Here is a 16,366-nt window from a genome sequence, read left to right as displayed (position 1 = left end):
TGTTGGAACAGGAAGGGGCCATCCCCAAACTGTTCCCACAAAGTTGGGAGCATGAAATTGTCCAAAATCTCTTGGTGCTGAAGCATTAAGAGTTCCTTTCATTGGAACTAAGGGGCCGAGATCAACTCCTGAAAAACAACCCCACACCATAATCCCCCCTCCACCAAACTTTACGCTTGGCACAATGCAGTCAGACAAGTACCGTTCTCCTGGCAACCGCCAAATCCAGACTTGTCCATTGGATTGCCAGACGGAGAAGCGTGATTCATCATTCCAGAGAACACGTCTCCTCTGCTCTAGAGTCCAGTGGCGGCGCTTTACACCACTGCATTCAACGCTTTGCAATGCACTTGGTGATGCAAGGCTTGGATGCAGCTGCTTGGATATGGAAACCCATTCTATGAAGCTCTCTACGCTGTTCTTGGTCTAATCTGAAGGCCACATGAAGTTTGGAGGTCTGTAGCGATTGACTCAGCAGAAAGTTGGCGACCTCTGCGCACTATGCACTTCAGCATCCGCTGACACTGCCCTGTCATTTTACGTGGCCTACCACTTTGTGGCTGAGCTGCTGTCACTTCACTTCCACAGACAGTTGACTGTAGAATATTTAGTAGTGAGGAAATTTCACGACTGAACTTGTTGCAAGGGTGGCGTCCGATCACAGTACCAAGCTGGAGTTCACTGAGCTCCTGAGAGAGACCCATTCTTTCACTAATGTTTGTAGAAGCTGTCTGCAGGCCTAGGTCCTTGTTTTTATACACCTGTGGCCATGGAAGTGATTCGAACACCTGAATTCAATTATTTGGATGAATACTTTTTTTTTTGAGTGAATACTTTTGGAAATATAGTGTATCATAAAACAAATTTATGAATCAAGTGACTTGAACTGATTAAAATCCTCCCTAGACTAACTAGTGAACATGCATATTTATGTTGTTCAGTAAAATGAATCAGCATGTGGAACTGGAGCTTTCTGTGAGTTACCGTGTTTCCCATCACTGTGTAAAAAAAGCTGCATGTTGCCTTTACTGTTGGATATACTCTAATAGATTCTGAGCAAGTGTGTGCACGCATTGCACTGATCATTGATTTGCTTCATCAGATAAACAGTAAAAGGACACTGAAGGTGTGGTAGTTGTGACTCAAACAAAAATGAAGTCTCTGAATTTTCAGCTTTAGTAGATCATCTTTTACAAATGAGACGTCAAACTGTGCCATTTTTAAATGTGAAGAGCGTTTTTTGTGTAGACAAGGGTTCATTTCTGAGGATTCAGAACTGGCATTAAAGGCTAAGTAGCTGGTTTAGGCTACGCTGCTTACATCACATCCACGGATGGCGTCCATGGCCAGCAGGTCGTTGCCATGGCGAAGCTGGAACTTGACCATCTCCTCTGCTGCCCTGAGGTCAGTGAGCTCCTGCTCCTGAGACTGACTGCACTCCTTTATCAGGTCCTTCAGCAGCAGGGCATATTTACTCATCCTCTGGATGGGCTTCAGCAGGTAGGAGGCCAGGTCCATCTTATCCTCCAGCTCCACCTGTTTGTTCTGGTGAAAGCAGGGGCAGAAAGAAAGATCTTTTTCATGTGCATATTGTAGGCAACAGTCAAAGCTGCCTTCTAGCCTTCACAACTTCAGAACGTTTTAAGCTACAGACACGGTTCACACATCAGAACACTCAGCAGACCCTCACTAGCCAGCATGAGCTGTAACGTCAGCATCAGTAAGTAATCCAGCTGGGAAAACCACCCAAAATCCTGATATCAGCACTATGTCAATTTATATTACAGTCATGTAAAGGACTTTGATGTAGCACTCTGAGCACGGCCTGTGTTTTCTATCACCAACTAGTCTATAAAAAATGTTATGAGTTCAGAAATATAGACTGTAGGTGGACATTGTGTGGCCTTGGCTAATAACTTAATGTACTGAGTACTCCTGATTTTTAGCATCCTGCTCAGTTGTACCTCCTCAAACTGTACCTAACATATTTTATTATGTAAGTAACATGTCTCACCTTGAAGAAGCTGTTTCCATGGCTGGTCAGCAGAGCATCTGAGCGAGGTTTGTTTTTGCTGTACAGAGCATACATGCCAAACTGCTCCTCCTGTGAATTAAACACAGTTTAAAAGTACTTATCCTTAAGGCTTCTTCATTCTTGTGATGCTAATTGGTGGAGTATAATCTACTGTTACTGGTTGGCTACACTAACTCATACTTTTCAGTTGTGAAGTCTTTGTGAGAAAAGTGCTGTAAGAGCCACAAACTGTAAGAATCACATTGACTCATATTTGCACATGTATTGTGGTCAGGAGGACTCACATGTCGCAGGAAGCAGCTGCTGACGGACAGAGGAGTATGTGCACATCGCTCCAGATCTTTGAGGAAGTACTGGCTGTGGAAGTCGCACAGCTTCTCCAAGTTCCCGAAGATGATGCTGCGTTTGCCCCTCAAGTCCTGCGGCAGGTCCAGCCTCTCCATCTCGGGGAAATAATGCTCGATGATGTATGAAAGGGAACGCACATATTCCCTCTCTGTGGAAATCATCTCATCCATAATGTGCTGTATTTTACTGCAGGAGAGGAAAAGCATTAGGTCAAGCAGTCTATAACTGTAAATATCACAAATATGACACAATATAAAACAAAATGATACAATCACTATTATCTATTCAAGTTCAGGGGTTTTCAGTCTAGCCTGAGGACATATTTAATTATGATTTGAGCTTTGCGGGTGTTTGTCCTTGCTGATATCAAAACAAACAGGAAGAAAAACATGAGAGGTGCAGACTTGAACCTGTTGATGTTTTGCCATGTTAACTGTTTTAAAATTATTATGTAATATAAACTGAACGTGTAGCAATTATGACAACTGTGACAATCATAATTCTACACTTCCAAGGCTTAATTAACTTATTCAGGTCTAACTTAACTAAATTGTGTTGAGGAAAATGCCACAGAACTTTTTGTGACTGGTCTGAACTGATGAAATTTTGTACAGTTATATCTTGGATGCACATCCAACGGGACTTTTTTTAAATTACATGTAATTGCTGTATGTTAGTTCACAGCCAAAATGAGATTTTTCCATTGTTTTGTGACCAAAAGTATGAGACAAATTAAGTGATAATTGGTATACGTTTTAATTACGTTGAAAAATGTATTCAAAGAACATATGGTCCTTAAGCTTCAATCTGGATTTTCCTTAAAGTTAAATGAATTAATCGGTAAACAAAAAAACAACAAGCAAGTTGTGGGGCAGTCGTGGGCTGGAGGTTAGGGAACTGGCCCTGTGACCAGAAGGTTGCAGGTCGATCCCCAGGGCCGACAGCACATGACTGAGGTGTCAAGCAAGACACCTCACCCTCAATTGCTCCCCGGGCGCTGTGGATAGGGCTGCCCACCGCTCCGGGCAAGTGTGCTCACTGCCCCCTAGTGTGTGTGTCTATTCACAAGTGTGTATGTGGTGTTTCACTTCATGGATGGGTTAAATGTGGATGTGGAATTTCCCCGTTTGTGGGATTAATAAAGTATAACTTAAATCAATCACTTGACATCATGTAAAGTATCTATTTTCTATTAAGTGCCTTTGGCTCTATCTGACCTGCTCTGTCTCTTGGTTTCTCCTTCACTGAGTCTGCAGAGAGTTCTGGATGGGGACGAAAGGCTGTGGCTGCGGATCAGTGGTGGACTCTTCACCTCCGGCCTGTGCAGCTTCTTCTCCATGCACATGTTATTGCTGACCTCCAGGCCTCTAATGTACACCCCTGTGTATCCGTGGTGCTCCCGCAGCCCCAGCTCATGGCTCACTGTCTTCTTCATGATCTTCTTCAGTGGAGGCTTGCGGTGGCTTTTGTACACCGGCTCTGAGCGACAAGAGTACGAAGAATCCACGGTGCAGTCGCTGTCTGTGTCATCGAAGAGCGACGGAGAGAGCTTCCCGCTGTCTGGAGGGAATGGAAACGGAGAGAAGGGGAAAAGAGAGTGGCTCTTGGAGAAAGGGCCCGCCGAGTGAGGCTTCTTTTCCTCAAAATCAAACAGTCTGGACCCCTGAGGTGGTGGGGTTTCTGGCAGGGGGCTGCTGCTCTCTCCGCAGTCCAGGGACGTTTTCCTGAGCCTCTCAGCTGGTGGGTGGACGCTGGACCCAGGCTCCGAGAGGTCAGAGGAGTTGCGGTCTGGTGTGCCGGTGTCAGGCTCTAATAATAGCAATAATAAAATGTATTAAATATATTATAATGTACACTCTAGTGTACAAAAAGATGATACGTTGAAGGTTCTTTAGTAAAGGGAATGGTTCTATTTGGAACCATAAGATCTACATAGAACCATTTACGCTTAAATGCTTCTTTACATTGTAAAATTGTTTCTTATATGGTTCTATATAGTATCAAAAAGTGTTCTATTGTAATGATGTTAAGCTTCTAACAATAGAAGAATCCTTTCTGGTGCTATTTCAAACCATATATAAGGCATTTTCCATCAATTTGAAAAATAATTTCACCATGCAAAGAACCATTTATGCATAAAATGGATCTAAACAGAACGCAAATAGAACCAATCCTTTTACTAAAGAAACTAATTTATACCACAAATGTAAAAAAAAAAAAACAATATAAATATAGAATATATTATGAATATGCACTAAATATTACTAAAATTGTAAGGGGTGTATTCTTACAATGATTTGATTCAACTATCCTCTTATGGAAACAATTCATTGCATCACGAAATCTCAAATATCACAGGGATTCAATCTGGTACTGTTCAGTAACATAATACAGACAATAAAAACAATATGACAAGTAAACAGTATCAAGTAAACAAGTAGTTGTATCTTTAATTTATTAAATATAATAGTAACATTCTAGATGTTCTATATTCTATATAATAGTAACATTCTAGATTCTATATGCTTGATGTTTTGTGTTTATTGTCCAATTCTCCAGTAACATCTGAGCAAAATCATTCTGAATCGTACCAGAATAGACAAATTATGATGAAAATTGAGATTCCATGATGCTCTGAATCTTTTCCTAGTTGATGTCAGAGATTGACACTTTACATTAGTAGTGATTTAAAGAGGCTACTGACCTTGCAGTTTTTCAGGTGTCTCTGTGGCTCTGGTCAGCGCCTCTTCCAGTCTTCTCCTGGTCTGCTGGCACTCGGTCCAGACAAGGTTCCAGCGCTGCAGCTCACGCGTGCTGCCTAGTGTGGACACCGTCTCATTCAGGGAGCTGAAGTTCTCCAGGGAAAATTTACTGGCCTCGCTGTGGTAGTCCTGTAAAACCTGCAGGACACCTGGAGAGTAGCTAACCCCGCTGTCCTTCACGCTCAGCTGCTGGAAATAATCGTTGCAGTGCGCCATCCACTGGTCAGCCTGCAGGATGGCATGGTTATGCGATTATTTTGATCAGATACATGAAAAAATTACTCTAAACCCCAAATATGCACCTCTTTGTTTTATAATCACTGGTTATAATATGATTAGTCCTGCATTAGAACACCCAAATGAGAGGATGCAGCCTTGAAGATTTCGATATAAACTGTGCACTCAAATGTCCTTCACATGTGACCAATATTTCCATATGAATAAAATAATATATCCAAAAAGTAAGTAAACCTAAAGACAAAACTGAGTCAATTCATCAGTTTTTCAGTGTGCAGAGAAAATCACCAGTGTTGAAATAACACTCTAGTCCAGTTTTGGCCCTTCTGCATGTGTTAAACTGGACTCCAAATTCAATACTGGTTTCCTTTCTGTTAAGTTAAACTTATAATGCAGTCCTTAGAAAGTGATGTAAACAAGTTTGTCTCTCCACGTTGTATGGTACAGTATGTTCTTATGACAAATATCAAAAGGGTCTTTACCGATTCGTAGAACTCGTAGAGCTTGAGCAGGATGTCCAGCTCAGACCGGCGTGTGTCCGTGCGCTGGAGAATGGAGCTGATGTGTTGTTTTAACTCTAGTAAAGTCGAGTTGGACACATGTCTGGACTCCCTCATCAGCGCTGTGGCCTGCTTCTGCCGGACCTGCTTACAGTACAATCACAGCATTAATATACAGCATATATGTGACGAGTTGAGGGAGGAAATATCAGCACTGATGCAGATTTGTAGCATCTTTAGTGTTGATTGACTATTAACAAAAGGAGTAGTAGTCCCAAAGTAGTCCAAACCTATAAAAATGAAAACATCATGTATTTACCTAAACATGAAAAAAAAACAATAACTGATAACTCTAAAAAGCAAATCTTAAACATAACTTTTAATATAAAAAATACCTTTGCCTTGAGCAAATTTAACTTCACTGACGTTCTTTGAAATGTAGGTCGAGACTCAATCTGAGTTTTAAACAGATACAGTTTGGGCATTTTAAAGCACAATTACTGTTTATTTGATTAGTGTAATTGAATAAGAAATAATACATAAAATGTGGCCTGTGTGAAAGTCACCGCACAATTTATATATATATTTTTCCCAGTATATTAGACTTTTTAAATCCCAGCCTTGTTACATACTAAGGTTTATTATTCAGTAACTGCATTGACAACAATCTAAACCCACAATTTATTCTTATACTGTAGAAGCTTGTAGTACAACTTCTGCTGGTGGGTACTGGGCATTTAAAGGGTTCAGCTCAGCAAATAAACAGAAGTTGTGCACTAAAACGCGCAGAAACAAAGCCATATTTAAGTTTGTTCTCTGAGGAGAATGTGTTGTCTTATTTTTTCGTGTTGTGTCTGTGTTACTGTGTTTCTGGAGATGCCCTCTTACCACTGCCTCCTCGCTGAACTGATCCAGGCTTCGCCTCATTTCCTGCAGGGAGTTGAGGGTGAAGTTGAGAGAGTCCAGAGGAGCCAGGTTCTTCTCTGCCTCCACACTGAACCAGTGCTTCATCTGCCCAAAAACACCCACAGGACATGTTATAAAACTGATCTTAGTACTAAGAAAGAACCCTATATAGGCCAATACTACACCAATAAGAGTCCTTGAACAAGACTCTTAACACTACCCTCACCTACCTGTTTAAAATGATCAAACTGTAAGTTGTTCTGGACCAATTGCAGAATGTCATAAATGCAATGTGAATTCTGATGCTTTACACGGTTTTTACTGGCTAGTATTTTACTGATAAACCTTTTTATCAGTAGTGCATTTTATTTTGAGATTTTAGTGGAGATGTTTCTGAGACTAAACAATTTATCCATTCTGTACAACTAAAAACTAATTATTTACAATAAAACGCTTTATTCTGGATAATAAATGATTTGATTAAACTGAATACTGTTACAGTAAAGAGCACAAATTAAGGGTGAGGAATTCGTTTTCAGTGAATATGATTCTGATAACTGATTCCCACTAGCTTTCAGTCATTGTAAGAACATTTTTGGTCAAAGTTTTCCTTTAAACTATCCATCTCACCTGTTCACTCTCCTCCTGGAAGGTGCGGAGCTCCAGAAGGGTCTCCAACTGCTGGAGGGATTTGTTTGACAGAATAACGAGTTTATGGACCTCCTCGTCCATCTGATTGTAGAGTGAACAGGCCATGTCCACAGCATCCCTAGAAAAATGGATCAGAACTTTTTTAGGCAAGTGGTTCCAGCTTGTTTTTGGCCTAAGTTGTTGTTTTCCTTCATAGACAAAGTGATCTTCTAAACATGTTTTACACTCACATACAGTGTAGTGAAGCAAAAACTAGGACCAACAAGAAAAAGGTGTGCGTTTGCTGGATTTGTGGATAATCAGCAGCAGTACCTGTAGCTGTCGATTTCACATGTTTCCTCTTTTCTGACCCGTGCAAGGAAGGTGCCCCCCTCCATTCTGAGGTGGTTCAGGTGTGTGTCCTCCAACACACTCCTCATCAGGTTCCTCTGTTGACTAATCACCTCAGACACCTCCTGAAGAACCACACATACAGAAGCTCCTCAAGTTAATCAACTACTATACATTTTTCAGTATCTACTATTAATTACTCAGTATCTACCTTTAATTAATCTGTATCTACTATACATTATTTAGTATATACTATACATCTTTCAGTATGTACTATATTTTATTCCGTATCTTCTATTTATTATTCTGTAGCTATCATACATTATTCAGTATTCACTATACATTATTCAGTGCGTACTATTATTTATTCAGTATCTTCTATAAATTATTCAGTATCTACTATGAATTATTCAGTAACCACTATACATTATTCCATATCTACTATGAATTACTCAGTAACTACTATACATTATTCAGTATCTACCAAACATAATTTAGTCACTACTATGCATTACTCTCTATATATATTATATTATTCAGTATCTACTATGCATAATTCAGTATCTACTATACATTATTCAGTATTTATTATTCTGTCTTTTCAGTATCTACTATTATCCAGTAGCTACTAATCATTATTCAGTATTTATTATTCATTATTCAGTACCTACTATTAATTGTTCAGTATCCACTATTAATTGTTCAGTATTTACACTTAATTATTCAGTAACCACTAAACATTATTGAGTATCTACTATTAATTACTCAGTATCTACTGAGCATGTAATATAAATTATTGAGTATTTGCTATGCATTATTCAGTATCTAATTTAAATTATCCGATGTGCTATTAAACTTCTATGCCATTTCTGAATTCTGAAACTGAGGAATGAAGTCTGGACCCACAAATAGACCCTTAGCGAAGGCATCAAACAGGCTTGGACTGTACTGTACTATTTATTAGAACTCTCAGCTGAAAGGCCTTTATTATGTATCACTAGATTTCATGTCCAGAAAGTTGTTAAGTTAATTTGGAACTCCTGCTGGATGTATGTTTTTATAAGAAAGTGAAAAATGTCTGATCTGATATGGGTGTAATCAGTCTGACCTTGGCTGTCTCCAGACTGCCGCTGCTGCTCAGGACATCGATGGAGCGTTGGAGGGACGAGATGGCAGTGCTGCAGCTACTGGAGAACTGCTCCATTTTCTACAGATCATAAACAACATTGACCTCTTTGAATTGAATGCTATCTCTGCAGCTGAAGCTGCCTTGTAAAGGAGGTATGAAATGCCAAGTCTTTGTGAGCCTACCTGTCTGAACTGGATGTAGTGGTTGTGGTCATATGGAAAAGTGCCGTCTTGCTCTTTTGTGAGCTGAGAGGAGTCGATGTGCTTTAGCAGAGCTTTCAGTGAGGTCAAGACTTCACACTGGAGAGCAAAAGACAACAGAATCAGATACAAGTAGAATTAAAAGGAGAATTAAAAAGTCAAAGTAAAAACATGCCTTCAGTAAAAGCTGATATGAAATGATATATTCATGTATTCCCATTCTGAGTTGTGCTGCTTTATGTCATGTTACTGTGCACTCAATTCCATACACTGAGCTTTATACTCTCTAACACCAAGGACATGAAACACCCTCAGCCTTTATATAACACTGTTCAAGGTCATGAGCAGGGCTGCATTCTTGTAGCTTCCTGATATCTTTCAGCATGAGATATAAAAGTCAACCATAACGGCTGTTTTCTGTGGAATACCTAGGCTTAAAAGATCATTGCATCAGTGCAAAACACCCTTTCATCCTTTCCAGGAACTGTTCTGGACCAGTGCAGAACAATTCTACAAAAAAATCATGTTGACATTTCACTTTAGAACGTTCTGAAATGCTAGTTCACTCACTGGAACTGAGAAATCTCTCTCGAGTTTGACGGACGCCTCTTTGTCGGAGAGTATCAAAACAGAGTAAAGTGCATTCGGGAGAGAAGCCTGGAGAAAGACAAAGCATGAAATGATCCCAAAGTATCAAACACAGCTAAATCACAATATTTATGGCATTAGCAGCAGGATTAACTGTCAAAGTGTTCATGGACATGCAAGGCTTCCTTCAAAACCTAATCTGTAGACTAAAATAGACTTACTATTGAAATGACAGAGAGATAGGATTACTGATAGCCACAAAAACTGCACTAAAGTTGTGAGTGCTGTAGTTTTGACAGCTCCTTGGGCTGGGTGGATGCATGCCTATTTGTCTGAGTTAAGGCTGATCCCTGTCTGCTTAGAGGACAAGCAAGAACAGGCCTCACATCAGCCCCCTGAGGCCAACATGTGAAGACATACAGCCTTAGCAAAGCCTAAAAGCATGGGGCAATGTGTCTGACCCAAGCACAACATCATCTGCCACAGTGGTGTAGTGTCGTTTGGCATAGGGGGTACAATCGGGGGTCAAATTGTAAAGAAATAGTAAACAAGGGGGACGGTGGGGGTGTGTTTATGAACTATAGGTATCACGTTTTTTAATTATTTTTATAATTATAACAGTTGTTCAGTTTTTATATTGAAACCTTTATTTTTTTCTTTTTAAAGCCTATTTTTAGGTATTTTGCAGCTATTAAGCTACGTTTTCACTGCAGACAAAAGCGGCTCAAATCTTTGTCTTTGTATGTAAAATAGATTTGTTTCATTATGACGGTGTGACGAGTAAAAACATCCGATATGTAGCAACTTTTAGGTCAGTCCCTCTCACTGGTCACTGAAATGTCTATAACTAGTCATGCAACCCTTTCGTTTAGAGGATAAGCGAGAGCACAGGTAGTGTAGACGAACAAGTCCGGCACTTTATAAAGAGAGAAATCAAAACAACAGATGTTCAAGCACGTACATTACTGTGCTGCGGCGTGAAGCACTTCAAGCAAGTGAGAAGTGACTATCGCTGGGCAGAAGCCAATCAGATGATTAAAATGTGCTGTGGTGCATTACGTCTCCACATTCCCATTCAGACTAAACGCTGAGCTCAGTGGTGACGACAGTCGGAGAAGAACTTAGTGGGAGATTTTTTTTAATCTGCGTTTTATTACAGCATAGAACTAACCTTAACTTGGACAGCTAAACTTTGCTAGAACTGTCAGCTAGCGCTTTGCTTCACTGCAATGTAAATACAGCACAATCCTCGTATCTCCATTTTTGTCATTTTCATTGTTTTTGACATTATTTGAAAAAACCTCTTGTCCTTTACACTGTATGTAAATTTCATGAAGAATGGACCAAAACAAATGGCCCAAAATGACTTCTGAGTCCATTGACTACCAATAAAAGTGAAGTAGGTTTTTTCCTTCTCCTGTAAAGTTATCGTTTAGGAGAAACAAGGTTTTCTTCAGACAACAGCGATAAGTCCTTTTGAACATAGCCTTAGAATATGTTTTATGTTTTTATGCTTTATGTATCAATAAGACTTATATCATTATCATGATGGTATGTCACAATATAATATAATATGCTTTTGTAAACATATCGTGTGCACTTGTGATTAGTACTTGTTGAACACTGACCGGTTACATGTTTCATTTAAAGAGAGCATAATTAGTCCCAGTTAACTGGATTTAGTGCAACAAAGTAGTCATATTGAATAAAAATCAAATAAATTGATGGTATTTTTTTTAATGTAGCACTACGGTTTCTTTTGTTCTCTCAACAAAAGAAATGTTGTGATATACTTTGCTACATAAATACTATCGCAGTATTATATTCTTGCCATATTGCACATCTCTAGTTATCAACGGAAACCAACTTCGTATATAGACTTCGAACAGTCTTGCGGTAACTTTACATTATGTTAACTGCTTATGGGTGGGGGCAGACCCCCTCAACCCCCCCCCCTGAAATTCACAGCCTGGGGATACTGTGACTAGAGGACAGTTGGCAAGAATGGCCTAGTTAGCAATGTAACTAAAACACTTAGCAGGCTACACAACACAACCTTGAAGTTAATTTGCAGTCTTTACAGACTGTGGTAGAGTTTTACTCTGCCTTCAGTGGTCAGGACCCCCATGGACCCTCACAGAGCATGTACTATTTGGGTGGTGGGTCATTCTCAGCACTTCAGTAACACTGGTGCTTGAGTGCTGCTGGAGTTTTTAACACCTCAGTGTCACTGCTGGACTAAGAACTGTCCACCAACCAAAAATATCCAGCCAACAGCGTCCTGGGACCACTGATGAAGGACTAGAGGATGACCAACACAAACTGTGCAGCAGCAGATGAGCTGTCGTCTCTGACTTTAAATCCACAAGGCGGACTGACAAGGTAGGAGTGTCTAATAGAGTGGACAGTGAATGGACAGAGTGTTTAAAAACTCCAGCAGCACTGCTGTGTCTCATCCACTTGTACCAGCACAACACACACTAACACACCAGTGTTACTGCACTGCTGAGAATGACCCACTACCCGAGTAGTACCTGCTCTGTGAGGGTCCATGGGGGTCCTGATCACTGAAGAACAGGGTAAAAGGGGGCTAACAAAGTATCAGAGAAACAGATGGACTACAGTCTGTAGCTGTAGAACTACAAAGTGCAGCTATACAGTAAGAGGAGCTGATAAAATGGACAATGAGTGTAGAAACAAGGAGGTGGACATGATGTCATGCCTGACTGGTGTACATAAATATATATAATGTATTATATATTACATTCATAGATATATTTGTAATTATGTATAATGTTCATATAGTTATATATTTCATCTGTTTTACACTATTGCTGCTATTTGCACTTCTGGTAGATGCCAACTACATTTCGTTGCCTTATATTTGAGTATACTGAGCAAATCTATCTAGTCAATACCGAATCTCAGCACTTAAGCACTTGAGTAATTTGGCAAGGTCACAAAGAATCTGAGCTAACTTAAGTACACATTCATGTAATGAATTATATTCTGATTTGAATTTTAAACTTCACGTTTGTGTTTTCACCTGAAGCTGAGACAGCGCTGAGAAAAGCACAGGACTGGCCTGCTGCCTCCGAGCGTCCACTAGGACGGTCAACCCCACGTCTCTCTTGTCTTTTCTGAAAGGAAGAATAGATTACAATCACCCATTGCTTTGAAATGAGTTCTCACACCACAGAGCTTTCAAATATGCTCATTGAAGCTAGGTTGCTTCAGCATGACCACAGAGACTTAGTTCAACCTCACTGGCCTGATTTTCATCTTTTCTTCTGTCTGGGTCCTGAGGACTCCGTTCTTTGCCTAGTTTGTGTGTTTCCAAAGATAACACACCTGCAAGAACTGCACACCGAACAGGCAGCTACACATACGACTCTTAATGATAAAAGGGCCTCCACTCTTCTGCTCTTTGAGTGCAGCATAAGACACTGTCGACCACAATATCTTAAAGGGGGACGCAGTGGGCCTTTCGGGCACTGCTGCTAACTGGTACAGATGTTATCTGTCAAACGGAGTCTTTTTTGAGTCACTCGGAAATTCATCTAGTAGCTGTGACATTAGGTCTTCTGGATTCCATTTTGGCTACTGTTCTTTTTGGCTGCACAATCAGATGCAAAAGGTTAAATGACATTTTGTTGCTTTTCTAAGTTAAAATAAATGAACACATCTTCTACGGAGAACATGCTTAAATATGGTATGTTCTGTTCAACTTAGTGCACAGTTTCTTTTGAAAATATTGGAAAACAATATAAAATGTATCATAAAAGGCCAAATTTTACTTCTAGATCTAGATCTCTATTAGATCTCTGTGATTTCATACGACTGTTTGTTATGTTCCATAATCAGAGGTAATGGGATTGATTTTCATTGCTATGCAGTTGACACATAGTTCTATGTTTCATATATATTTCGCCTGGTCATTGACTGTATCAGCATGTGGATGTCTCCAACTTTCTCCAACTTTAATTTAAGCATGTTGCTAAAAATCTTGGTTTGTTTATAGACCCACATTTCTGAACTGAGTTCTGAAATCCATAATGCACAATACAATAGCATGGATAAAGACATAGCGACAGGAGGGCAGTCCGTGGATATTCTGCAATGTAATCTTAAGACTTACTTTCTTAACTTCTTTTTCATAATTCTCTCGTCTTGAATTTATGATTAAGATAAGTGATACTTTTTTTCATCCCGCAAACTGGGAAGTTCCACCTCCGCATTTAACCCATCCATGAAGTGAAACATAAGTGAATACACACACACTAGGGGGAAGTGAGCACACTAACCCAGAGCTGCAGGCAGCCCTATCCACGGCACCCGGAGAGCAATTGGGAGTTAGGTGTCTTGCTCAAGGACACCTCAGTCATAGACTGTCAGTACTGGGGATCGGTCACAGGGCCAGTTCCCTAACCTCCAGCCCACGACTGCCCCCTTATTAAGATTAAGATTATTTTATTATCTTAATCAATGCCTTTACTGATAATATATGTGTTCTATTATTAACCTTTACTCAGATTTGTTTCATGTTCTTCTTCTTCCTATCTTCTTTTGTGAAAATCTGCAAAGCACTTTGCTTTATAACTGCCTAAAGGAAAGATGCTACATAAATAAAGATTTGATTAAACAATATCTGTTAGTGTCTGTTTTTGAATATTTACATTTATGGCATTTGGCTGACGCTCTTATCCAGAGCGACTTACAATTAGATCATCTTACACAGGTAGGCGAAGGTGGTGTTAGGAATCTTGCCCATGGACTCTTATTGGTATAGTGTAGGGTGCTTACCAAGGTGGGGGATTGAACCCCGCGTAGAGGGCAGAGGTGTTAACCACTACACAAACCAACCACAATATGATGGTAAATCAACAATGTCTGATTTCAGACATGCTAAAACAGACACAGTTATCATGCTCATATCTCATATCAACACAGGAAGCATTGGCATGAGTGGTGGTCTGAGCGGTGCATGTCAGTGTGGGGTTTTATTTGTTCTGTAAATTTTCAAATTCTAAATTAGAACTTAACAATGCCCTGTCTTTATATATTTATATAAGAATGAAAAAAGTCAGAGTTAAGTGGATGAAAGAATTTGTGTGGCTGAAGCATAATTTTTAGGGGACGTGACATTCTGTTAAGTGGTCATGACAGTCAGACACAGACAGAGTCGGAGTTCATTCTTTACTGCAGTCGTCTCCAACCCTCCTCCTGGAGATCGACCTTCCAAATCTAATACGCCTCTTTCAATTTCTTTCTATCCTCATCTATTCGAGGACCTCTGTAGGCAGTAATTAGATGGAAAAGGTGGGGTTTAATCAGTGTTAGAGCTGAAGCCTGCAGGAGGCTAGATCTTTAGGAGCAGGGTTGGTGACCACTGCGTTACTGGAAGTAGTTCGTTTAGAAAGCAAAAGTATGGCCACACCTTTCAACACAGGTGCTGTTACAGCGCAATCTTCAGCAATCTCAATAACAAACTTGCAGGGCAGTCTGACCAAAGCCTGATAAAGACAGACCTGGGTCAGCAGCACCTGACTGGTACTGGGTTTATTGCGTACTAAGGATGCTTGTTAGTTGTAAACACTATGTATATACAGTTGTATGTAGAAGTTTGCTTTTGTTTCTCCACAGAGAAAAGACCTCTGCACATTTTAATGCATTAATGCATTCACCTTTTCTTTGCTGTTTATTTTATTTTTGTTCAATATGTTAAGCTCAAAATAAACAGATCTGGACATAATTCAAAGAAACCGTGCACTAAAAGTGCAGAGAAATACCATATTTAAGTGTGTTCTCTGAGGATGTGTTATTTTCACTTCTTCATTCTGGAAACAAATTCTTTGGTCAAATTAACTGGCTTGGAGGCTGGACTGGACAGCACCCATCCGTTTATAGCTGACTGCTGTGAAAGTGAAACAGCATTTCTAAGAAGCAGAAGGACCAAAGTAGCAGCTCCAAAAAGCTACTTGAGCGCTGATTAATTATAGAACTGCAGTGGAACTTCTTAGTCCATCCAGCAACTCTCAGCACAGCAACTGACGTTTGTTAGGCTGTTCTCTTTTTTAGATCCCTTTAAAAGAAAGACAGAGTGTGTGTGTGTGTGTGTGTGTGTGTGTGTGTGTGTGTGTGTGTGTGTATGTGTGTGTGTGTGTGTGTGTGTGTGTGTGTGTGTGTGTGTGTGTGTGTGTGTGTGTATGAGTGTGTCTCACCGTAGTGTGGAGCAGTAGTAGCCCAGCAGGCAGGTGAGCTCTCTGCAGGTAAAGCTCTCGTCCATCCACATCTGCTTTCTCATACACACCTGGAGCACACAATGACCGCTGCGGTCACAGTTACCTGAGAGAGAGAGAGAGAGAGAGAGAGAGAGAGAGTGAGAGAGAATTCAGAGTTAAGTTCATAAAGCTGAATGTGTGTTACATTTCTGAGTTTTACATTTCTGTGTGCTACATTTCTGACATTTCTTAGTGTTACATTTCTGATATTTTTCAGAGCTACATTTCTGACATTTCTGAGAGTTACATTTCTGACATTTCTGAGTGCTACATTTCTGACATTTCTGAGTTATATTTCTGAGTGTTACATTTCTGACATTTCTAAGTGTTACATTTCTGAGTGTTACATTTCTGACATTTCTGAGTGTTACATTTCCGACATTTCTGAGAGTTATATTT

General features: G+C 40.0%; 1 protein-coding gene across 3 annotated transcripts in view; it reads right to left on the bottom strand.

Annotated features, from left to right (window-relative positions):
* The window catches only part of zgc:158766 (uncharacterized protein LOC100009641 homolog), a 58,296-nt gene that overhangs the window by 10,253 nt on the left and 31,677 nt on the right, over window positions 1-16,366 (bottom strand). For 2 of the 3 annotated variants that reach the window (XM_017695811.2, XM_017695813.2), the window contains exons 6-19: window positions 15,908-16,031; window positions 12,733-12,826; window positions 9,669-9,755; window positions 9,081-9,197; window positions 8,878-8,976; window positions 7,752-7,894; window positions 7,419-7,557; window positions 6,771-6,893; window positions 5,865-6,029; window positions 5,088-5,373; window positions 3,601-4,192; window positions 2,320-2,569; window positions 2,015-2,104; window positions 1,321-1,545 (exon numbers count right to left, since the gene is read on the bottom strand). In XM_017695811.2, coding sequence (XP_017551300.1) covers window positions 1,321-1,545; window positions 2,015-2,104; window positions 2,320-2,569; window positions 3,601-4,192; window positions 5,088-5,373; window positions 5,865-6,029; window positions 6,771-6,893; window positions 7,419-7,557; window positions 7,752-7,894; window positions 8,878-8,976; window positions 9,081-9,197; window positions 9,669-9,755; window positions 12,733-12,826; window positions 15,908-16,031 — 2,534 coding nt within the window. The remainder of the gene's footprint in view (window positions 1-1,320; window positions 1,546-2,014; window positions 2,105-2,319; window positions 2,570-3,600; window positions 4,193-5,087; window positions 5,374-5,864; window positions 6,030-6,770; window positions 6,894-7,418; window positions 7,558-7,751; window positions 7,895-8,877; window positions 8,977-9,080; window positions 9,198-9,668; window positions 9,756-12,732; window positions 12,827-15,907; window positions 16,032-16,366) is intronic. The other variant, XM_017695812.2, reaches the window with a different exon arrangement.

This window comes from Pygocentrus nattereri, chromosome 24 (genome assembly GCF_015220715.1).
Source record: "Pygocentrus nattereri isolate fPygNat1 chromosome 24, fPygNat1.pri, whole genome shotgun sequence".
Taxonomy (NCBI): domain Eukaryota; kingdom Metazoa; phylum Chordata; class Actinopteri; order Characiformes; family Serrasalmidae; genus Pygocentrus; species Pygocentrus nattereri.
Note: the sequence above shows the minus strand (reverse complement) of the source record. Positions and strands in the feature narration are given on the sequence as shown.